Source organism: Mustela lutreola, chromosome 6 (assembly GCF_030435805.1).
Source record: "Mustela lutreola isolate mMusLut2 chromosome 6, mMusLut2.pri, whole genome shotgun sequence".
Taxonomy (NCBI): domain Eukaryota; kingdom Metazoa; phylum Chordata; class Mammalia; order Carnivora; family Mustelidae; genus Mustela; species Mustela lutreola.
The window spans coordinates 133,791,799-133,816,816 of record NC_081295.1 but is presented as its reverse complement, the minus strand read 5'-3'; the positions used below and the strand labels follow the sequence as shown (position 1 = coordinate 133,816,816).

The following is a 25,018-nucleotide window of genomic DNA, read 5'->3' as shown; positions in this document are numbered from 1 at the left end:
ATTTTTGTACTCTTTCAGAACTTGAATATAACTGACCTATTTTGGGCAAGGAATCAGAAATTCTTAAGAATGGAAATGTTGAAACCCCAGATTCCATTCTAAAACACATTTTTTAAAAGAATCAGTGCACTGAAAAATGCCGTGTTTTAAATATAATAACAGTCTATGGAATTATCACATCATATCTCAGTGATCGTTATGGAACGCTTATCTCTTAGGCATTAACCCAGGAATTTTCTCCAATAATATTATCGTTTGTAATGGCAATAACATAGAGTAGATCACAAAGTGCTTTCAATAGATTATCTAATGGGATACCTAAAATCCCGGAACCTGTGTAAGAACATTGAGAGAGAAATAAGTGGCTTACCTAAAGTGACAAGCCCAGAGTCTTGGGACTTCTGTCCGAGTTCTTTTCACTACATAACATTAAGACTGTCCTTTATGACTGCCTATTTTCCTATAAAAAGGAAAAAAACACTTGATTTGCAAAGATGAGTAAATATAAGGCCTTCATCCCTTGCCCCTGCAGTTCTGTCAGCTCTCACATCCAGCTGCGGAGCTGCATTCAGAGTGTGTTTTTGTATTCAGTCTCACACCACAGGCCCAGCTTTCAATAATTGCCTCCTATCTTGTATGAAAGTACACAGGTGCTCAGAGAAAAAGTGCCTAAGATTGCAGCACTGTTTACTGCTGTGAATAAAATCATTTTTTTAAAAACAGGACTTTTTTTTTTTTCTTTATCCTTCAGTCTTAACCTCTGCCTCCTGTAGCACTATGAGGAGCTAAGTCAGATGAGAAGCCGGCAGGCCTGTGATGCCTGGTTCCCCTCTACGGACCCCCCAGGACTGGCAGGTGGGGTGCTGGGGAAGAGCGGATGTCTCAGCTAAAGTAGATTGGAATTTCAGCAGGGGGCGCCGTTTTCTCCAAGTGAGCAGGACATCTGTGTCCCCCAGGTGGGGGGCACTGTTCATCATTACTAGCAAACATCCAATACTTGTCCTTTTTTCTCAATGGTCCTAACAAAGTTTTAAAACAGTCTGATATTGAGTTGGAGACAACAGTGAGTCATGCAAACTGACAGACTGGTTCTCATTGCTTTGTAGGTCATCATGCCAGCAGGATGGCTGGGATGTTCCCTCTAGGGTAAACCTGTAGTCTATTTCACTGTTGGAAATACAATGGTTGATTTTTTTTTTTTTCCATCCCTATTTGTTCTGGAGTCAGTCACACATAGGCAATCTATTTGAAAGAAAAAAGAAAGGCAGAAACAATTGTGCAACTGTCATTACAGCCAAGCATGTTCATTCTCTCACTGACCAAGCTCTTTAATGTCTGTGGACACATGCTTCTGGAGGCCTAACCAGATAATGAGGGTAGTGCACTGGGACTAGAGGATTTATCACTTGGCAGCTGGTTTACTTGTGGGGAGACACTGGGAATTTATCTCCATGCCCTTGGAGAATTGCTTTACTGAATGTCTCTCTTAAAGACTTAATTCACTGATTCTTCAGCCCACTTATTACATAGTCTTCTCACTAGATTTAGTACTGAGTTTGTTCTTTTTTAGTTTTCTTCAAGGCGATTTATTCCAGAAGATACCCCCTGAATGATGGAGCTGGCCTAAAGGGAAAGGACTCCTTGTTTATTGTCTCATCTGTGGATGACCCAGTGGCCCGTAGTTTGCAACATCCTAGAACATGTTCTAAAGCTCTAATGGCACAAATCACCCTCACCCACTTTAGTTTTTTTCCCTCTATGATTTTATAAAGAATTTAGTAGAAATGGGAACTGAAGATTTGCTCATTTTCAAGAGCAGTCAAAGTATACTCTAGAATATTCTGCTTGCACACATCTCAGTCCTTTAAAATTACCAGGTTCTTAATGCTCAACAGCTGTTCTTTAAATTAGTAACATTGCTTTTAAAACAAAATTCCCAATATTACCTAGTATCTCACAGTGAAGAAAAAAGACTTCTGAGAACACATTTAAATTTTTGTTTTGAAACATTATCAGTTTGAGGTTTTCTAAATACCATTTGACTCTTCGTAAGTGCAATGAAATGGAAACACTACCATGTTCTTTGGAAAAGCGTCACAGGAATGTGAATGTGAGGGGCTTGGTACCTTCCATTTTGAAGACCTGGTACGTTGCACATCTTCCTAGGATGGTTCAAATCGTGAAGTTAGCGTCTGTCTTTTGTAAACACCACTCCCAAAGTGCGCTCTCTTTCTCTGAAAGCTGGAGACTAAAAGAATGAAGCACAGATCCTCTCCAGGCCAAGAGTTGCGTCATTAGCCCTTCGTGATCAATAAGAACATTGTGGTGGTTATTTCATAGATGATTAACTTATATGTCTACAAGCCAACACTTGACTTGAAAGGCTGGTCTGGTTTCTCGCCGTGCGAGCGTGGCCTTTACTAGCCTGTCCTGGCACAGAGTTCTGGGACTGCTCTTCCCTGACCGCAACCAGGGTACAGCCCTTCAGTTTCGTAGTGAGTAACCCATCAGCTGGAGCCTGTACTTCTGTGAAAGGGCATTTTGTCTTTTAGCACAGTACCATGATGGCAAGATAATTAGTGTTAGGGAGGGAAAAAAACAGAATCGAAAACCCATCAGATACCTGGTTGTGGACTCCTCACCTTTGGAGAGACCGAAAATGTAGTGGCTTTATTTTTCTTAATAACTGAGATAAATGCAAACCATTACAGGTAATTGAGCATTTAATGATGAGATGATGCAGAAAGGCATAACTTAATAAAAGTTATCCATCTGTTTCTCAGTTCCTTGTTGAAATACACTGTGTCTCTTGGCTTTTCTGTAATTGGTTTATATGGTATTGTATTTTAATTCATGTCAGGATCTTACAACTTCCTCTTAAGGTTTTTGTATTCTTCTTTGCAAACTTTCTGTTTCATTTTTAGGGAACTGGAATCCTCGCGTCCTGTAGTTGAAGTGTAGTTTTATTGTGTTCGACATTACTTTTAATTTCACCAGTTGTGGGGTAAATAAACCATTGTGTACTTGGGAAAAAAAATTGGCAGAAAAACAGAATATGTTAAAGACTCTTGCTTTTCATTGCTAGTGAGATTTCTCAACTGGAGCTTCTCTGTTTTATTTTGCCCCTGGCTAACATCTAAAGATCAGTAATAAAGCTCTATGCAAATACTTTCATGTATTTAAAGAACAATATTTTGACACTCATTGACACAAGCAAAAAAATACAACACTAAATTAGTGTTCAGGAAAACAATGAAGACATTGTTCATTCATATAAAATGAATGTGAAAAATGTGTTATATTAACAGAAAAGATTGCTCCTCAGCTCTTGACCTTTACTGTTTGCTAAATGACATGACTTATGATGTTATGTAGTAATAGACAATTTTTTATTGTCAGTAACGGATCTCAAGCAGTCACTGATACTGGTCAGACTACTGGAAATTCTAGTCACCAAAAATAAATGTTTATTCTCCAGAGTCTGGTAGTTTGAGGTAAGCTTTGCTAAAGATTTTTAAAAATATTTTTTAGACAGTTTGGAATTTCCAAATACTTGATAAGTTAAATATTTTGAAAATGTTAATTCAACATATTAAAGGCTTGTTTTTCTAGATTTCATCTAGATTTATAAATACTCCCCAAAAAATCTCCTGTCACCATCTATGTGCTTTCAAAATAATTGAACTTTTAGGAGCTCTCTTGATTTTTTTTTTTAATTTGGAGAACACAAAGGGGCTTTTTGTTCAATTTTCAGTAGTGTGGAGGGGACCTTATTGAAGGGGAAATTGTCCCTAAATTATTACTTTTTATATATAGTGGAATTTCTTTCCTCCTGTATCACTAGGCTCCAATATTGCTGCTACAGTAAATGTTGTCTTAAGTATACTACTTCCCTTTTCATCTCTTTCAATCAAGGACATTTACAGAGTCAGCATCTAGGAAATAATTATGATTACAGAAACGTTACACTCATGGATAAGACCAAGTCCACAAGGGCAATTTGATCTCCCAGAAGAATAACACTGTTTATGTTGGGATATTTTTATATTTAGCAACCAAAAATTAAATACATAATGATTAAGTCTAAATCTATTTAAGTATAATTTTAAGAGAATTGAGTGGGAGAGTGACTTTTAATTTGAAATCCTAATTTTTGTGAATGAGGACATTGTGGAGAAACACATTTGAAATGAGTTTAAGTGAACAAGTTAAGTGGGACACTGATTTCCAGTTAGAAAGATGGTACATGTGTCCTAGGCTGTAGTTCTTTAGAGGAGCTCAAGAATGAGCAGTGAACAGTGCTCACTGGGAATGAAAAACAGACTAAGAATTCTCTGGAACTCTCCTGCTCCTCTTCTGTGTGGTAATTGTTTCCTCCTTTCTGCTCCATACCTCCTTTCCTGCTAGCATTTATCTCATTGGCCTTATGTTATTTTCATTGCTGTTGGGCACTTGGCAGTCTTCTGTGTGGATTCTAAGATCTCTAATGGTGCCTTATCGCCTTTGGAACTGCCTTCCCGCGCTGAATACAGAGCCTGATACATGATTGGTCCCACGCACTCAGACTCAGCAAAGTTCTGAAAGTCTTGTTCCTTCTGCAGCTGTTATCATCTGAGTTTATTGGCATAAGGAGTAGAAACCAACTCAGAGAAATTCAAGTAAAGTGGGATTTATCATGAAGAGTGTTGGGATACTTTATAGGAACTGGGAAATGAAATCTGCCTTCCTGTTTGTCTGTGCATCTCTCCTCTCCTTGCCCCCCAAGCCTTGTAGTCTGACTTTTCCCACTCCTCTGCCCCAATATGTCTCGGTGCTCGGCTCTGCTTCTTCTGCCGGCCTCCCCTTGGCTTCAGCAGGGCTGACTGACTCTGTGTGGCAGTCATCCAGCCCCAGTGTTCAGTGCTGTCCTACTCATTCAGCCTCTGGATCTCTTATACAGACCCTTTGGAGACTGACCCAGAATATGTCAGGTCTCCATCCATGATAAGGGAGCTGGGAAGAAGAGGAGGTATAAAGACAGGTCACCTGGCTTAAATATGGCTGCCTGTTTCACTCCCTCAGCAAGAGCTGTGGGTAAGGATAGTCTTGCTTAGGGAAAAGGTTTTAGGAAGCTTCCTTGCCTAGTGTCTTCTGGCTACGATGTGGAGTTTATGGTTCAGAAGTTCTTTCTTAAATGTCGAACTTTCAAAACACTTTTCGTATATAAATGTTGGTGTTCCATAAGCCAGGCACCGCAGCTACCTTGTTTATCCCTCCCTGATAGACTGTCAGACTTTAGCAGAGTGCCTGGCACCTGCCACCTAAATTTTTCATGAATGTTGACTGACTAACAGTACTAGGTTAGGCCATAGAAGTCCATGCAACTGTTTCTAACAACCATTTGTAACAGAATTTTTACATGAAAATGCATGTTCGCCTAATGCAGTAAAAAGAACACTAAAAGGGGGAACTGAGGGTCTACTTACAGCTCTGGCACTAACTAGGTATGTGACTTTAAGCAAGTCACATACTCTCCCTGGTTTCAGTTGCCTCACCTCTCAGATGAATTGAACTGGATGAGAACATCTCTGCGGTCCCTTCCAGCTATAAAATTCTGTGGCTCTGACTAACAGAATCAGGATTAAATTCACTCCACCCTCTCAGTCTTCCCTCCCCATGCCATATATGGGTACAAGAATTTGATCATGGAGAGAAACTATATCCTCCCAGGCACCAATAACCCTCACAGGCTACATAATTATCGTTGTCATCATCATCATCATGATAAATAATAGTCTTTAAACACTCACTATATCCCAGGCACTGTTCCAGGCACTTCACCTATATTAACCTATTTAATCCTAAAAACAAATACTGTTATTTGGTAAATACTGTTATTGTTCTCATTTGTCTGAGGGACTGGAAGATTTGGGAACTTGCCAGAAATTACCAGGTAAGTCCTGGAGCTGGAGTTTAAACACAGGTGGTCCATCCAAGTTTGAGCTCCAGCCACAATAAGCAGTGGTTCTCAGTGTGGTCCCCAGACAAGCAAACTCAGCTTAGCCCTGGATCTTCTTAGAAATATAAATCTTCAGGCCCCACCCCAGGGCTATTGAATGAGAAACTCTTGGGCTAGAGGAAGCCAGCAATCTGTGTTTTAATCTTACAGATGATTCTAATGCACACTAAAATTTGAGAGCTCCTGACTCTTCTCTTCAACACTGCCTTTCAACATATCCATAAGTGGTTCTGTAGGTATTTACTCCCCAGGAATGCTAATTGGGGAGTAAATACCTAGAGATATGATATTGTTGCCCATTTGTACATGGACAAGGCAAACATTCAAATATAGGTGATCCTAAGTTAGGAGCTAGTTAGACTGCTTTTCAAGCTCTCTGTCTCCTAGTTGCCATCACTGATGAAATCCATACAGGAAAAGTCTGGAGGTGGAGACAATCACAGAAGAGGAAGAAGAGGAGTATTATTCCTCCAGCTGTGCTGCAGAGATGAAGAGGTCTCCTCCAAGAAGCCCTAGATGAATCTGACAAGTTGAGCAAATAGAATTATGGCAGCACATCACACAGTATGTGGACTCTCCTTCCCTACAAGAGGGCAACCTACTTTTCAGCACTGACCCATCCCATGCAGGGCTCACTAGCTGCCTGTACTTACTGAGCAAGGTGCCCAGTCTGAACTGAAATGGGGTATGAATGCAAAATACACACTGGACTTCAAAGACTTAGTACACAGAAAAATAATGTAGAATGTCCTGATAATATTTTATATTGAAATGATACCATACTGTATATATTGGGTTAAATAAAAAAATTAGTTTCACCCTTTTACTTTTTTAATGTGACTAACAGAAATTTTTAAATGCAATGTGTGCTTTGTGTTAGATTTCTCTTGGGCAGCATTGTTTCAGACTAAGCTTGTAAAGTCCTATCTATATCTCTCGTAATGTACATCATATGGTGTGTCTATAGTTTTTATTTATTGGTAACAACGATCATCAAACCTGGAACTGAGAGAGCTATTGCAATGCTAGGACCTGTTATTCAGGGAGCCCAGAACCAACCCAGAAGTTGGATTCCAAAGGTCAGAGTCAGACTGAGAGGTAGAACCAGGTGGTCAGGATGGGTTTGAAGGATAAGGTCACAGAAAAGTCAGAGCTGGCTTCCTGAGAACATGTTTAGGCCAGGAACCACGAGGAGGGAGATGGACGATCAGGTGGTCATGAGGATAGAGTAACTTCCTGCTGCATGCCCACAGCTTTTATATTGTTCCTGCTGAGCCAGGAACTAATTCTAGAATGGCTTACCTGGGTATGCGAGTGGGAACAGGTAATTGGAAACACCTGGTTGAGGTAGGTGGCTGGGCACGCTCCAGGAAACAACCACTTCTGGGAAGTATGTTGTGACAGGAATGGTGTCAGGGCCAAGTTAGAGCATTTGTTAAATTACAGTGACCTGAAAGTGAGTTTCCATATTCCAGGTGTTAGTCTGTGAATTACTGTTGCCCTCTTATAAGCCTAACACTGAACAAAGGTAAAGATAGACAGAGCTCTCTACATAGAAACTACAGGCCGAGATAGTAATGCTTATGTCAAAGACAAACATAGTCACTTCGTTACTATATTGAAGCAATCAGCTTATATTAGTCATTACAAGATAGCCCTTTGCAATAGATTTTTTCTAGAGAGGGCTGCAATAATCCCTCCCATTCAGCAGGCCCATTTGCTCTGTGACTCTACTACTCTTCTGATAAAGCAGGAGATCTGTTTCCCCTTTGTTGGAGTTTGGGTTGACCCTATAAACAGGAGTATGTAGAGGAAGTAACTCTGGGTCACTTCTAGGCCAAGGCCTCATGAGGCCTTGCAGCTTCTGTTTTGTAAAAAAGTTTGACCTAGATGGTGAGGGACCACACAGTTGGGGGACGTGTGAAGGAGAACTGAGGTGCATTTAGCATCAAGGACCCAGACCTGTGAGGGAGGCCAGTCCGATCACCTCGGCCACAGGGAGCGGAGATGAGCCATCTGCACCGAGCCCTCCAAAATTCCTAGCTCATAGACTCCTGAGCATGAAAAAGGTTTAAGCCACTACGTTTTAGGATGGCTTATTAAGCAGCATTAGACAAATGGGTTTATTTATATGTGGATTTCTCATTAAAGATTTTTCATATATTATCTTTATGGTCACATAATTTTAGGATATATATAATCAACTTAAAATAATTCATTATGCACTCAGAATATGTTATGCTAAACATACATACAAGCTGTAGATTTTGCTCAAATTAATTTTCAGTTCTAAGCGGCCACAAAATGATATTACATAGGATCGGAGACTATAGATACCTGTGTCAATACTGCCGGTTGGCATGGAGATGCTGCTGAAGGAGAAACCAGTTTCACTGTCAGTGCCATAGCCCTGGAGCTGAGAGACGATGCAGGCTGTGATCTGGGGAGGGGCAGAGAGGAGGCAATACTGCCAGACAGCACCATAGCAGCCTGGTGATTGATGGACTGTTCTGTGAGCAACGTGAACCACCCAAGGGCTGAAAAGGGAGGACATCCACATCCTGAAACAGAGAATATTATGAGTTTGAGGAGAGGGTTTAGAGAGAAGTTTTGAAATGCAGCAGCCAGCCGCCCTCAGTATGCTTTCCTGTATCTTCTCATACGATTCTTCAGCAAATGATCCCACTTTGTTTGAACAGTATTAATAATTGAAAAGGCACTACCCCCAGGATCTATACCAGAGGTGAAAGTGAAGAAAGGATTGCAAGAAGAAGAAAAGGAGCAAAACAGATGAATAACCCATATCCTAAGAAAAATACATGGCTGGAGCTCAGTTCATTGTCCTCCATAGCTTTCAGAAAATTATAGGCAACATGTTTGTGTTCGGTTTGCTAAACACAAAGGTGGGCAAATTACAGTCCATGGGCCAGTGAGTGTGTTTGTAAATAATGTTTTATTGGAATAAGCCATGCCCATTTGTTTCTGTTCTGTCTGTGGCTCATCTTGTGCCACAATAGCAGAAATGAGTACTTGTGTTAGGTACCATATGGCTCAGGAGCCTAAAATATTTACTACTTTGCCCTTTAAGAAAAAGTTTGCTGACCCTGGCTTAAAGAAAATAATTGAAAGAGTTAAGCTGGAAGTAATCAGGAAGGATATAGAAGAGAAAAAGGAAATCAGTCCAGAAACTGAAGCCACCTTAGCAACAAAATTTAAAATAAATGTTACTGAAAACAGGTGAACAAGCAGGAAGAAACCACATAAAATAATATGGAGAAGACCAAGCATAAAAATAATTAGATGGAGTATAACAGGCATAGAAGGCAGAAGAAAAGAGATACAACATGAGCATAATTGGTACACCTGGAAAGAAATGGAACAATAAAAGAGGGAAATATACTAAAAGATTCATAGAAGAAATAAGTACTTAACTTGAATCTGCATATGGTATGCCAGAAAAGTTCATTTCCAAATGATTCACATAAGACTAGGGGCTTTTAGGTTTTCAGTTCTCATCCAAGGATGAGGAAAACTAACCTCAGCCTTGGAATTTATAGATTGGTGTATGTGGCTGGAAGAAAAACACAAAGAGCAGGGCAGATTTTGACATAGCCTTTTTCTTTTGGTGCATATCAAACTAGAATAATACATTAACACCAAAAGTAAGAAGTAAAAGCTCTGTCACTTTCTAAATTGTGTTCTGTTGTTCTTATTAATTTATTATATAATGATTCTTTTCCTCCTTAGAAACTCAGGATCTTTAAAATGAAGATGAAGGACTCTTTATCAAATGAATCCACAAACCACAGTACATTTGGCCATGAAGAAAATTAATAGATGAAAAAGTCCTTAAGACCAGCCCCTGGTTTTATGCTAGATGGTTTTTTTATATAATCATATGGCACCTGTTTCCCAACTATGTCATAGTAAGAGGGAGTATCCCCTGCTAACCCTCAGAACTACATATGTTGGTACTGCAAAGCATAAGGCCTGATCTAGTGCAAGACTACTTGAAGTCCTGACCTAAACTGTGCATACCAGGCTGTTATCATGAAAACAGCTACTGAACAAAGTTTAAAGACAAAATGTATGTGATTGGAACCCCAGCTGGCATTTTTTAATCAGGAATTTTAATATCCATTTTTTCAAATTCCTATGATTTTTATTAGAATTATTTCATAGACCTTCTCCCCTAATATATAGACTAATTATATGTTAATTAATCTATATATAGAATCATTAGATAATAAATTAATAAAAACATTGAAAAATCTTTTAAGATTTTTATGACAGTAGCACATAAAGCACAACGCACAGGGCTGAAAAAGCAGCAGTCAAATAAACATAGTTAAACATAACCTTGATTAACAAATCTTGTTATTCATGGATGACAGCTCAGTTAATAAGTGTTTGTGGCTTGGATACTGAACTGGAGGTTAATGGCGAGGTAGAAGCAATTGTAGAATCCAGATTTTTAAGACAAACACACATCACACCCCAAAAGGCATGCATGGAATCAGGTGTAGTTAGTCGGCTGTGGTGATGTACTTTGGGTGTTCTCCTTCACTGGTCCAGCTGTGAACAGCCTCCAGAGCTACCAAATCAAGGAGAGAGGAATGATCCTTCACTGCCTACTTCCGCGTTCATGACTTGAATGGCCAAAGAGTAGATTGTGGGGGGCAGTGTTTTCACTCAAATTTTCTACAGTTTTATTTTGACTTCTCTTAATTAGATTTAGAAAACAGATAGCTTCTATCTATAATTATACAGTTAGAAAAGAACGCATGTCCGAATTTAACTAATACACAGCCATCTACACTCGGCCTTCAGAGGTCAATGATATGGCCTCAGATTTCTTCTCTACTTCATGTACCTTAAAAGCAAAACGAATGTGAGACATGATTTGAAAACTGCACTTTTCATTTGCCATTAAGGGACATTTTTATGTTGAAGAATCTGAAGCCTTGGTACATTCCTTAACTGATTGTCTTTCCTCCCTGTGGGATGGATTAAAAAGCAGGAGATTTTTTTGTTTGCACTGGTGATCAGGTCACGGCAGAAAGTAAATAAGTATCAGAGGAAGTGGATAAGTCAGTCATATCCTTAAAGGGCACTGAAAGAATGTGGGAAGAACTCTCTTTTTTCTCCTTCATTCCTTGAGAGACAAAGAGAGAGAACTGACATCTAAAACATGTAACCTCAAAATTGTTTCTATAGTCAGAAGCCAAAGCCGAGTGGCGATTTGATCACAGATTGTGGCCTGGCTGTGTCATGGGTCATATGTTCAGCATGTGAACAGGAAGGTGAGAAGTGGTGAGCTTTTGCCTCAGTTGTGCCATCCATCAGAGAATAAATGGACCAAATCAACGTGTGCAGCTGTATAAGGAGGTGAATGGCTGAGTACTTCTCACACAGGGGCCTTTGTGTCCTGGACATGATCTAGCATTATGATGGGATGCACTGGGCCTCGGCTTTGTGGCAAATTACTAACCCATTATCACACCAGAACACAAGATCATTTATCTTCTAATCCAGAATGTCACCTGTTCTTCATTTACCAGTCAATAACCATTAATTATGCTCGGTGGAAATTTAAACAAAGCCCTTTCCCTCTGTTAAAACCAGTAAACTATTCAGTAATAACAAATAAATCTGGAGTTGTATATCCTTTCCCTTCCCATTCCCAGACTTGAGTCTGGTACAATATGAACTCTACAGGAAATGCCTAGAAATTGATAGGTCAAAGGCCACAGATAGTCTGATGGAAAAGAAAAGAGCAGATTCTTGGCACTCACTTTAGTGAAAGTGAGAGGCTCCTACGGATCCCCAAATTCCTGTTGGGGAACAAAACAAGTACCAGGGAACTTGTGCCCAGTGTTTAAAGTAATCCACCATTAACCAGTAATCATATTTTCTCCTTTTATTTTTAGCAAGCCCTTGCTTTCTTTCACATGACTAAAAATATAATTTTTTCAAAACCATTCTAGCACAACATAGTGTTTCAAAAGAAATAAAATAAGCTGAGCAGTCCTGAAAGACCTATTTTAAATGTTATTTTTAGAATGGAAATTTGAGTAAAACACATGTAAGTGTATACACTAATCCCTCAGAAAAATGTTCAAATAGAAATCCTAGCCAGAAGCATAATTTAGTTTTTCCTAAAAACTTTGAAAGTATTTTTGAAGAAAGCCAAAACAAGTGTGTGTGTGTGTGTGTGTGTGTGTGTGTGTGTTCGTGCATGTGTGTGGGTGGGTGGGTGTGTGTGCGTGTGCGTACACTCAAGGGAGATGAGAGGGTCAGCTTAGCTGGGGAAGGGTGGCCAAAGGGCAGGCTCAGTCCCAGTGAAGTCAACAATACTGTGTGCCATTGGTCACACGGAAACTCAGTGAGATAATATGAATTCATTCCAAGGACTAGACCTGGGGCTCTTGTGTGGGATCTGGAAGGAGTGGTCAGAGTTTCCAGACAGAGGAGAGAAGAGGGCATTCTAGGCCACAGGAACTGCACGTGCAAGACATGGAGACACAAGGAGCTAGCCCCCCACCAGATCTCTACTAATGCACATGTGCCTCAAGGCCCGCAACAAAAGACACCTCTGTGAGGACCTTAACAACAGAGGGTGTTGTCACAAGGCTTGGCCAGCAGACCTGGGCTGCATTTCAGACCCCAGAGCATTTTTAATAGTGGACAAAAGCCCTGAGTTCAGGGAGGTACAAATATCTTGGCGACTCTGTGCTACATGGACTATCCCAATGAAGAGAACCTCTTGCATGTCCTGCCTTTTAAAAATGGATCAAGTATTATTATAAATACTAACCTTACTAGTGTGAATTTTTAAAGTGTTGTGACTCAGTTCATCAGCTGTGATCTCTTAATGCAAAATGACACCTGTAGATATTTTCATGAATGCCAGCAAAACTCCCTCCTAGCCAAGACACTTTCATTAATTACTTCTAAGTATGTCGCTGACCCCAATCTACTGCCATTGTCCCACCCAGTGTGCATGCCTTGAAGCCACATAAAACTGCCAAAAGTCTCATCCTCCGTAAAACAAAAATAATATTGAAAAGTCTTATAATAGACCAAGAATACAAAATTTTCACAAGAAATAACTTTAAGTAAAAGATAAATATCTGGGTTTTTTTTTTAAATTTTTTTAGAAGGGTGCCACCAATTCAAGTGAATAAAGAGGAATTAAACCTTTTTGGGTTACATCCTCTGAGAAAGAAGGTGCTCCACTGCCTTCAGCAGCTTGTCTTTCAGCTGATTCAATACCAATGAGGGAGACGCCAATCTGAACAGTTTTCTTTAGATATTGAACCAGAGTGTAATACACATAATGTTGGGGACTGTGTTCTAGTGAGGTGCCTGTTATTTTCACCTATTTTATTTTGAAAAGTGGATGAAAGTGATGGAAAAAAACAGTTGTCACTGTTGTTGGAAGCTTGGATTTTTCTTAAAGAGGCATGCTGCAATCACATACAAGCTATACTTTTGTGGTTTTTAATCTACATCTTCAATCTGTATAACAAAATCATTAAAATTAATGCACAGTTCCAAACTATAGAAATGATAGGCCTGTGTGCTGCTGATAAAAGTTGTTATAACCTACTGGAGCAGGGCTGTGATCATTGCCACCAGTTTGTGTCTGAGACACGCAACCGCACTATTGCTCAGCTAGACTTCTTGTTCCTATTGAAAAAGTGCACCACTCTGAAGCACACACTGAGCACCTGACCTTGAAATGCTGCCTGATGAATCCTGAACTCTGGTACATTCTTATTACCACCCAAATAACTTTTTTAAAAGTGGCAGTACTGTTCATTACATAATTGTTTTCCCTTTAATGATTCTTGATTTACTTTGCTTTTTGATGTCAACACCCTGAAAAATTTCTAACTTTATTGTTAGGAAATTTGGTTCTACTTTTGAGGAAGATCATCTGTCTTCAAATGACTTTTCCTTACCTTTTGTCCATGATGTTAAGGAAAATTGGGCAATTCTTTGTAAGCTCTTCTTTTCTTAAATATACTATAGAAAGTTTATTTGCCAGAGATGGTTTTGAATGTCTTGTTCCTCTAAATTATAGCCCAAAGACCTGCTATGTGAGAATCAAGGTGCCTAAAACATGTCTTCCAGCCTATTGGTGGGAACTTCTGTGTCCCAGGCATCTATGCTGAGATGTTCCCCTGATGCTTCTGATGCTCATTAAAGTTGGAGAACCACTACTGTGATGTTGAGAATATTGTTTTAAATTTATGGTTATTTTCTAGCTGTGCGTGTCAACGTATTCAAACAAGGAGGCCGTTAGACTGAGGTGACATTTAATTCCTTAACAGCCTATGTAAGTGAACCAAAACCTAAGCCAGAGTGAGTGCACTCAAATCCAACAAAAGGAACCTTAGGAACAACCAATCACAAACAGTTACCTCTGCTTTTTCAAATAAGGCAACGTGTAAACTATAGTCAATCACGTAATTCCTTTATTTTGCTTCAGTGTCTACTGTATGAAAACCCTACACCTAGTTCCTGTTGGTATAGCACTCTTAACCACCTTTGATTTAGTGCTGCCTTATTCAAATTGATGTATGTTCCCATAAAGTCTTGGGGGGGGGGAATTAATATGCCTCAGTTTACCTTTTAGCAATGTCCATATCTAATTTTATTTTTTTATAGATTTTTTTATTCATTTGAGGGAGAGAGTGAGAGTGCACGTGTGGTGGGGATGCAGAGGGAGAGGTAGAATTCTAAGCTGACTGCATGCTGGAGCATAGCCCGATGTGGGGCTTTATCTCAAGACCCCAACATCATGACCTGAATCAAAACCAAGGAAATTGGCTTAACCCACCATGCTACAACCCTCCAGTTATATGTTTTTGATACAATCATGTTTCTCAAGTGACAGCTGGATGCAACTTTAACTTGGATGTGCCTCTCTCTCTTTCTAGGCTATGTGGCTGATGTTGCAGAATGATGAGCCAGAGGATTTTGTCATAGCGACTGGGGAAGTCCATAGTGTTCGGGAATTTGTAGAGAAATCGTTTTTGCACATTGGAAAAACGATTGTGTAAGTATGAATTGATTTCCGGTCACATATCAGACACTTGATGGCAGGTTTGCATGTGTGCTTGCTCTTCCAACTTGGTTTTGTCTTTTTCCCCTTTTAGTCTCTTATAGAGCAATACATGGAGTTTCAGTATGAAACAGGGGCTTTGTTCTGCATTACATCCAATCCCAGTTATATTTTATCTCTTTTTTTTTTAAGTTTTTAATTTTTTTATTTTTAAATTTTTTCTATGGCTGACACATGGTTTACTGTGATTTAACTGTAGGTAATCCTACTCTTACTAGATCAATGTGATAATATTATACAATTGTTTTTAATATTTTCATCTATATTTTAAAATTTTGAAACCACAAAAAAACTGAGAGAGAAATTTCAAATCCATTACAAACAGTCTTCTTTTCTTTGAACCATTGAGAGTAGGTTGCCAACCTGATGCCCCATCACCCCTGGACTTCTGTGTGTATTTCCTGTAAACAATGGTATTCTCCTACATAAACACAGTACAGTGGTATTCTCCTACATAAACACAGTACAATCATTAAAATTAGGAAATTCACAATGATAGGTTACAACTCTCTAATCCTCAGATTTCATTTGAGTTTTGCCAGCTGGGCCAATGATATGCTTTATACCAAAATGATCTAGTTTATAATCATGTGTTGCATTTATGTGCTCTGTTACACAGATTTTGGAGTGAAATTTTTGGAATGTTTGCAAGATTTTTCTGAAGTCCTTTATTATAGATGGAAAAAATTTTTTCTGGTAATTTTTTATTGTGTTAAAACATATATACACATACACAAAATTTGCTATTTTAACCATTTTTAAATATACATTTCAGTGACAATAAATATATCCACAATGTTATACAACCATCACCACCATCCATCTCCAGAACTTTTTCATCTTCCCCAACTAAAACACGGGACCCATTAAACAGTAACTTTGCCATCCATCCCTCCCCCCAGCCCCTGGCAAACACCATTCTACTTTATATCTCAAAGAATTTGCCTACTCTTGGTACCTCATATAAATCAAGTTATATAGTATTGGTCCTTAGTGTTTTGCTTATTTCATAAAACTCAATATATTCAAGATTGATTCATGTTGTAGCCTATATCATCATTTCATTCCTTTTTAAAATTGAATAATATTCCATTATATGTATATGCTACATTTTGTTCATCCATTCATGAACACTGGGTCCCTTCCAGATTTTGGCTATTGCAAGTCATGCTGCTGTGACATGGATATACTGATATTCACTCGAGTTCCTTCTTTCAGTTCTTTTGAATATATAGTTAGGTGTAGAATTTCTGGGTCATATGATTATGTTTAACTTTTTGAGAAATTGCCAAACTGTTTTCCAAAATCCATTTTTGAAATATAAGAAAGGATTTCTACTTTGAGCTGTGATAGAATGACAGAAATCAGATTAAATCTCCTATCTTAAAAAAAAAAAAGGAAACTATATAAAATATATGAAGTAGTTGTTTTAGACATTGGACAATAGGTAGTGCAGGTCTGTGATCTTTGATAGAAAAGAAACAAATGAGGTGACCCCTGCAATCACTCTGGGCCTCTTCCTGGAGGCACAGTCTTAACCATGAAACATGAAAGAGGCACTCCAACAGAGAAAACTGTTTTGCTGAGTTGAGGAGGTAGAGGTCAGAATTTAGAGTCTGAGTCAACGAACATTAGGGGGCAGAGTTCTAGAAAAGTGGGCTCTCCAAAGAAAAACCTCCAGAAATCTGTATAAGGACCCCATTCAGTTTGTATTGAATAATAAGAAGTAACTTAGATGAAGAACTCTCTGGGAGCTGGGAACTGAGCATTCTTCAGAGCTTACTCAAGTCTAGGAATCATTTGCATTTCAGCCAGTCTCAGTGGAGAGAACTTTTTCATCACTCAGAGAAGTGATACCAATTCTAAAGCACTATGTCTCAATAATGTGGCTAATCCTGAGAGTAAAGGCTACTCCAGACTTAGACTAACAAACTTTAAGTACAAACTTCAAAAGGACACAAGGAACAAACCTCTACCATAACAAAGCCCAGCATTCTTCAAAAGAAGAGAGTAAAATCTAGACTCATAACATAAATTTCTTAACATTCAACATTCAATAAAAAAGAATGAGTAGGACTGTCAAGAAGCAGGAAAATATGGCCTATAACCAAGAGAAAAACCAATCAGTAAAAACATTCTGGGGAATAATAGAGATGATGTTATAAGCACTCAGAGATGTTAAAAAGCTATTATAACTACACTCAAATATCTTAAGAAAAATATGGGTTTAGTGAGAAGAGTGAGAAAATATATATTTAAACATAGCTAGATGGAGCTTCTAGAGATGGAAAATTAAATATCTGAAATGAAAACTTCACTGTTGGTATCAAGAACAGATTAAATATTGCAGAAGAAAGGATTGTTGAACTATAAGTATATAGAAGTATAATATTAGAAATTATCCAAGATGAAACATGGAAGAAAAAAAAAAGGCTGGAGAAGGAAAAAAAAATAAATAAAAGAGAACAAACAAAAAATAACAGAGTCTCAGTGATCTGTGAAACAATATCAAGCTACCTAACATGTGTAACTGGAGTCCCAGGAGGAAAAATGGGTAGATCACAGAGGAAAAATTAAATATTGGCCAAAATCTCCCCAAATTTGGTGAAAACAATAAAATCACAGATCCTTAAGAGACACTGTATCCCAAACAGGATTAACACAAAGAAAATTTCACCAGGGCCCATCATAGTCAAATTACTGAAAATAAATGCTGAAGAGAAACTTTTAAAGGCAGCCAGAGAAAAAAGAGAACTGTTTACAGAGGAACAGATAAAAGAAAGTTTTGTTATCAGAAACTATGTAAGACGAAAGACAGTGGAGTAACAGTTTTAAACTGCTGAAAGAACCCTACAACCTAGAATTCTATACCCAGAGAAGCTGTTTCAAAAATGGAGGTGAATTAAAGATTATTTTCAGACAAACAAAGGCCAAAATAGAACATTGATAGCAGACATTTAGAGAAAAGAAAAATGATAAGAGTTCTAGGTGTGGATTTCTAGGGGGGAATGAAGATCAAAAGAAACAATAAATATGTTGGAAAACAGAAAAGGTTTTTTCCCTCATTTTAAAATTTCTTTAAAAAGAAATTGGTTAGAAGCAAAAATCATAATGCTTATTATGAAATTTCTAATATGCATAAATAAATTATATGACAACAGTAGCATAAAGTATGGGGCAGGATAGAAGCATTTCATTATTTTATTGTTTGTAAGATTCTTAAACTAGATGCAAATTGATATAAAATTATTCAGAGATAATCTGAAGTAAGTTGAAGTGCATACTACAAACTCCAGAGAAACTACTAAAAACAAAATAAAAAGTAGCAATAAAGCAATAGTAGAGTTAAAAATGGAGTCCTTAAAAAGTGTTTCATCTAAAAGAAAGAAGAAGAGACAATAGGAACAAATAACAGATGGGACAAATATAAAACAAATAACTATATTGATGATTAGGTCCATTAAATTCTCTAAAAACAAAGAAACAATTTGTTGCACTTGATAAAAAAGCTATATGCCATCTACAAGAGACACACATTAAATATAAACATACACGTGAAAAATAAAAAGATGAAAAGAGAGAAAATGCAAACACTAATCCATAGGGATCTGGAATGGCTATATTTATATGTGACAAATTAGACTTCATCAAATTAGAAGGTATGAGTCATTTCATAATTTAAAAGGGATCAATTCATCATGAAGACATAGCAATTTTAAATGTATATATACCTTATTACCATTAGTTCAAAATACTAACAGAACTGAGGAAAAATAGACAAACCTTATATTTGAGTACTTCAACACTCTTCTGTGGATAGAAAAAACTAGAACAACATAATAAGTCTACTTGACCAAATTGACATTCTTAGAACATACCACCCCCCTAGCCCAGAGCAGCAGAATACATATATGTTCAAATGTACCTGTAACATTCACCATATAGACCATATTCAGTGCCATAAGAGAAGTTTATAAATTTTGAAGTATTAAAATTACAAGAAGATGTTTTCTGACCAAAATGAAATTCAATTAGAAATTAACAACCAAAAAAAAAAAAAATGTTTAAGATCCCCAAGCACTAAACAACACACTTCTAAGTAATTCACAGGCTAATGAAGAAACCACAAAGGAAATTATAATATATTTTAAACTAAATGAAATGGGAACAGCATGCCAAAATTTGTGGGATCTAGCTAAAGCAGTGCTTCAAGAGAAGTTTGTGACTTTGAGCACCAATATTGAAAAAAAAAAAAAAAGATCCCGAACCAGTTGTCCATTGTAAGAAGTAACTTCCCTTGTAAGAAGCCAGAAGAAGAGCAAACTAAACCCAAAGCAAACAGAAAGAAGAATTGATAAATGTAAGAAGAGAGATTGATGAAATAGCAGAAAAACTGGAGAAAAATCAGTGCAACCCCAACCTGGATAAACTTTCATCCAGACTGATCAGGGGAAAAAGAGAAGACATATTATATGTATTAGAAATGAAAGAAGAAACATCACTACAGATCCTGCAGATATTAACAGAATAATAAGGATATATTATGAAAAACTTCTGTCAGTGAGTTTTTCAAACTAGAGGAAATGGACAAATTCTGTAAAAGATACAACATTGCCAAAACTGACTGAAGAGAAAAATAGAAGTCTTGGTTCTATCTCTTAGAAAACTCAATTTTGAGTATTTAAGAAAGAAAATAATACCCTTCCTATAAACACTTAGAAAAGAGAATACTTCCTAACTCATTTTATTTGGCCAACATTATCCTGATACTAAACACAAAAACTGTTTAAGTGTGTGCAGACTAGTATTCCACATAAACACAGAAACAAAAAATCATTACAAAAATATTAGCAAATTGAATCTATCAGTATATAAAAAGTTGATATATCATGACCAAGTGGGATTTGTACTAGGAATCCAAAATAAGTTTACAATTTAAATATCAACATAATTCACTGTATTTTAAAAAACGGAAGAGAGAAACCATGTGATTTTTTTCAATAGTTATAGAAAAAGCATTTGAAAAAAATTTAATGACTATTTATTATTAAAGGAAAAAAAAACTTTCAACACACTAGGTAGGAACTGAAGGAAATTTCCTCAAGTTGATAAATAGCCTCTGAGAAAGCCCCACAATTAACATCATACTCAATGTTGACAGACTGAAGGCTTTTCTCCTAAAAATCAGGATCAAGGCAAGGATGTCTCCTTTTATTATTCCTTTTCAAAACTGTTTTGAAGATCCAAGCCAAAAATAAAACAAGAAAAAGAAATGAAAGGGAGAACTATATCTGTCTTTATTCACTGATAGCATGATGGAGTACATATAAGTATTTACCACTGAAGTAACTACTAAAACTAACAGGTGTATTTAGCAATGCCACAAGATACAAAATCTGTACATAAAAATCAATTTTACTTATATATATATATAAACACTGATCAGAGAAACCAAAATAGCTCTAAATAAATAGAGGAATATACTATGTTCTTGGATTAGAGGACTGTATGTTGATAAGATATAGATTCTCTTAGAATCTTAAAATCAGTCTATAGATTGAGTGCAGTCCCAATCAAAATCACAGACATTTTTGGTAAAAACTGACCCGCTGATTCTAAAATTTATATGGAACTGCAAAGGATCTAAAATCATTTTGGAAAAAAAAAAAAAATCAAACTTCCTTTAGCACTTAATCTGCATGATATTGACATAAGGATAGATTTATAGATCAATGGAACAGAATATAAAGTCCATAAATAGACTCTTACTTGTACCACCAATTAAATTTTTACAAAGATATCAGGGTAATTATTGGGGAAGGATAGTCTTTTTAATAAATGGTGTTGGAATCCTGAATAGCCATACTATGGGGGTAGGGAGTGAAACTCAATCCATAAATCATACCATACAGAAGTTAACTGAAAAAGGATTATCAATAGAAACGTAAGAGTTAAAACTAAAAAACCATTAAATGAAAACATAGAGGAAAGGTTTTGCAGCTTCAAGGTAGGCAAAGATACCCTTGTTTCTCTACTAGGTTGAATTATAAGAGTTTTTATGTTTTATGTTCTCTCAGTCCATGACTGCCTTTTCAGTTTCTCAACAGTGCCTTTCAAGTAGCAAAAATTTTACATATTCATGTAATGCAATTTATTATTCTTTATGGCTTTTTGGTTTCTGTGTGTGTTTGCAGTGAATGTTTATATCAATTTGGGGTGAAGCCAAGGATTTCTTAGGACACCAAAATCAAGAGCCATGAAAGGAAAAAAAAATGATAAACTGAATATCATAATTAAAAACCTGCTTTTTGAAAGTGACCATTAGGAAAATGAAAAGACAATCATGATCTGGGAGAAAATAAGTGTAATACTTATATCAGACAAAAAAACTTCTATCTGGACATGCAAAGATCACCTATAACTCAAAAATAAAAAGACAAATGACTCAATTTAAAAATGGGTCCAATATCTGAACAGATAACCTCACACAAGAAAATATACAATTAGCTATTTAGCACATGAAAAGATGCTCAACAAGACTAGTCAACTGGGAAATGTTCATGAAAAGCACAATGTAACACCACTACACCCCCATTAGAATGATCACCATGCCCAAGTACTGTTGAGGATGCTGAAACAGCTAGAGCTCTCATACATTAGTGATGAAATATAAATGGTACAACTACTTTGAAAAACAGTTTGGCTTTCTTAAAAAATCAAATCTATATTTATCACATGACCAGCAATTTTCCCAGGCATTTACCAAAGAAAAATGAAAATGTATATCTACATAGAGTCTTATACATGAATATGTTTAATGGCTTCATTCCTAATAAAGCATTGCCTTCTCTAACATTCAATCAACGAGTAAATGAATAAACAAATGTTATGTATCTGTACAGTGGAATACTATTTAGTTACAGAAAGGAGTGGACTAGGATGAATTTTAAAATCTAGTGATTTTAAAATCAAGCATCATTACTTAGTGAAAGAAGGTCAGCCACAATTATACAGTATGTACTGTATAATTCTATCTATATGATATTCTTGGAAAGAATAATTTGGACTGATCGAAAGCCAATCAGTGATTTTTTGAGTGAGATGGACTGAGTTTGGGTTGATGACTGGGAAAAAGAACAGGGAAATCTTTTAAGGTGGTAGAAATGTCTCATATCTTGACTATAGTGGTGATTGGATGAATGCAGGCATTTTTCAAAACTCATCAAACTATACCCTTGTTAAATATTTTATTATTTGTAAAATATACCTCAATATAATTGATTTTTTTAAATAAAAGGATTAGAAAACAAGGAACTTTAAGAGCCTATCATCAAGGAATATTTAAGTGAATTTAATAAAGTGTTATCACACTATTTGAAATAATGCTTAAGAGGACTTTGAATAACATAAAGTATGATGACAACAATCTTAAACTAAAAAAAAAAAAAGGATACAAGTTTAGATCTGTTGTATGATCTAAACTCTCTAAGACTATGCCTATAAAAGATTAGAGGAAAACGTGCCAAAAATTTAACAATGGCACTTTCTACATTGTAGAATGTAGAAAGTGTGTGTGTGTGTGTGTGTGTGTGTGTGTGTGTGTATAGTGAATGTTTATATCTACTATATATATTGCTCTGTATCCAAACTGTCTGTGAGGAACTTGTATCCTTTTTTAGTGAGAACTCATGTTATACACATTTTTTAAAAATATCAGGTAGTATTATAAATGAATCCCCAAAGAAGACTCTTTTTTTTAAATTTTTTAAAAGATTTTATTTATTATTTGACAGACAGAGATCACAAGCAGGCAGAAAGGCAGGCAGAGAGAGTGAAGGGGAAGCAGGCTCCCCACCGAGCAGAGAGCCCGAAGTGGGGCTAGATCCCAGGAGCCTGAGATCATGACCTGAGCTGAAGGCTTAGGCCTTAACCCACTGAGCCACCCAGGTGCCCCAAGAAGACTCTCCTTTGGAAAAGTGGATGAGACTTGGCCTTTCTCCCATCTTGAAGATAATGTTTGCAGTCACCAGGCCATTCTCTGACCTGTACTCCCATGATCCAAATGCCTATTTTCTGACCTAGCACAGTCCCTCACAAAGTAGGATGCTATTCCAGGAGATGTCGATGAAAGCATTCCATGTCTAGTTCATTTAGAAAATACTGAATATTATAAACCCCCTTGGAGAATTGCCAGTAAAGAAACTGTTTAACTTTGTTTAATTCAGCATTTTCCAAGCTTAATTTTTAAGTTTATATTAAAAGCTTACACAAACAAGAGTTCTGTGGATCACCCTCTGGGAAATGTTCTTCTGTCATTCAAACCTGAATACCAGATACCTATTAAGTCTGACTCCTTCCCTGTCTTCAGAAGTAGTACTTGCCATTGGCAGTTTCTCCGAAAAGGTACAGTAAAGCAGTTGAGTCGGTTTTACTAAAATCTATTTCAAATTTCAGGCAGTGGACTTCATTTTGTTTCAAAAGGCACACTAACCACAAATCAAGCTTTTAGTGGTATATTAAAAATTGTCTCTGAGTGGTATATAACATTTTGGTAAAGTACAAAGTTTTTTTTCCAAATTCTTCCAGAAAAAAGAGATTGATATGAGGTGCTAATCACTTTGTCACTTTTGTAAGAGTCTTCTGGGTGGCCGAGCATCACCCTGGCAGCACTCACCTGCCTAGTGCCCAGGACCTGCTCCAGGTCTTTCTGTGTTATACCATTGGAGTTGTGGGAACAGAATGCTTACAGTGCATATTCTTCATAGTTTGTCTGAAAATATCAAATTCCTTCTCAGGGCTAGATAATAAAATCATGATGGTTTTGTGAATGCTGTCTGCAAGTTCTGTTCTATTGTTTGTTTTTTTTCAATTTCCTTCCTCTGGATCTTCTTAGGGCCCCATGCATCAGCATACCGATCTCAGCTGGAGGAAGAGCAGGGAAGCCACAGGCAATTTCATGTGCTAAGGCCAAGCCTGCTCCTTGGGCTTCAGAGTCCCTGCTGCAGCTGTGAGCTCTGACAGGCCAGCAAGTTCTTCTTGGGAACAGTGTCCACACAGTCAGAAAGCAGGCAGAAAGGAGCAAAGAAAACACACTGAGATCTAAACAAAGCTGGGAAGGCCAAGGATAGTATTGTACCTCAGTAACTCATAGATTATAATTTGCAGAAATATGCTTTTCTAAACTCTTCAGGAGGGCAGACCTCTTTCTCCCAAGGATGCTGTTTTCATTTCTTTATTTCAGACTTCCTAGCTTTCATTCCGAAGACATTCGTCCTTCTGTCTACACAGCCTGGCATGCTATTGTGTTGTAAAAGCACCATCTTCCCATCCTCGTGCCACATCCCCTGAGCTTGAATCCCAGCCCCATAGCTACCAAAGAGAGTCATTTACGATCACTGTGTCTCCATTTTCCCACCTGCAAAATGGGGATAATAGAATACTGACTTCACAGGGATGAGGTAAAGAGTAAATGGACTAAAAATATATGAAGCCCCTAAAACAGTGCCTGATGCTTCAAAGCTCTGTATAAGTGTTTGCGATTAATAAATGGGTAATTGATTGAAAATAAGGGATAAATAAAATGTGAGAACAGTAACATTAGACAACTGGTTTTATGTGTGGAGATGAGAAATGTTTTACGTTGGTGTGACCAGGCAGAACTGAGTGCAGACACTCATTGGAGAAAGGTCACTGCAGGGGAAAGAACACACTTGCCCACCTGTAGGTGGATAGAGGTTGTGGACATAATGAGACATCTCTTCGTCTCTAACTCCTGACCCCTCCTGAGAAGTAATGGGCTATTTATCAGAATTAGGACACCTTTTTACTCAAACTCTTTCCTTTGAAATTCTGTGAATGGCTTGGGTTCTCTCAAAATGAAGACTTTT

The 25,018-nt window shown here is 37.3% G+C and overlaps 1 protein-coding gene across 2 annotated transcripts in view; it reads left to right on the top strand.

Annotated features, from left to right (window-relative positions):
• GMDS (GDP-mannose 4,6-dehydratase) overlaps positions 1-25,018 on the top strand; it is a 636,593-nt gene that overhangs the window by 497,939 nt on the left and 113,636 nt on the right. For both annotated transcript variants that reach the window (XM_059179107.1, XM_059179106.1), the window contains exon 8: positions 14,947-15,065. In XM_059179107.1, coding sequence (XP_059035090.1) covers positions 14,947-15,065 — 119 coding nt within the window. The remainder of the gene's footprint in view (positions 1-14,946; positions 15,066-25,018) is intronic.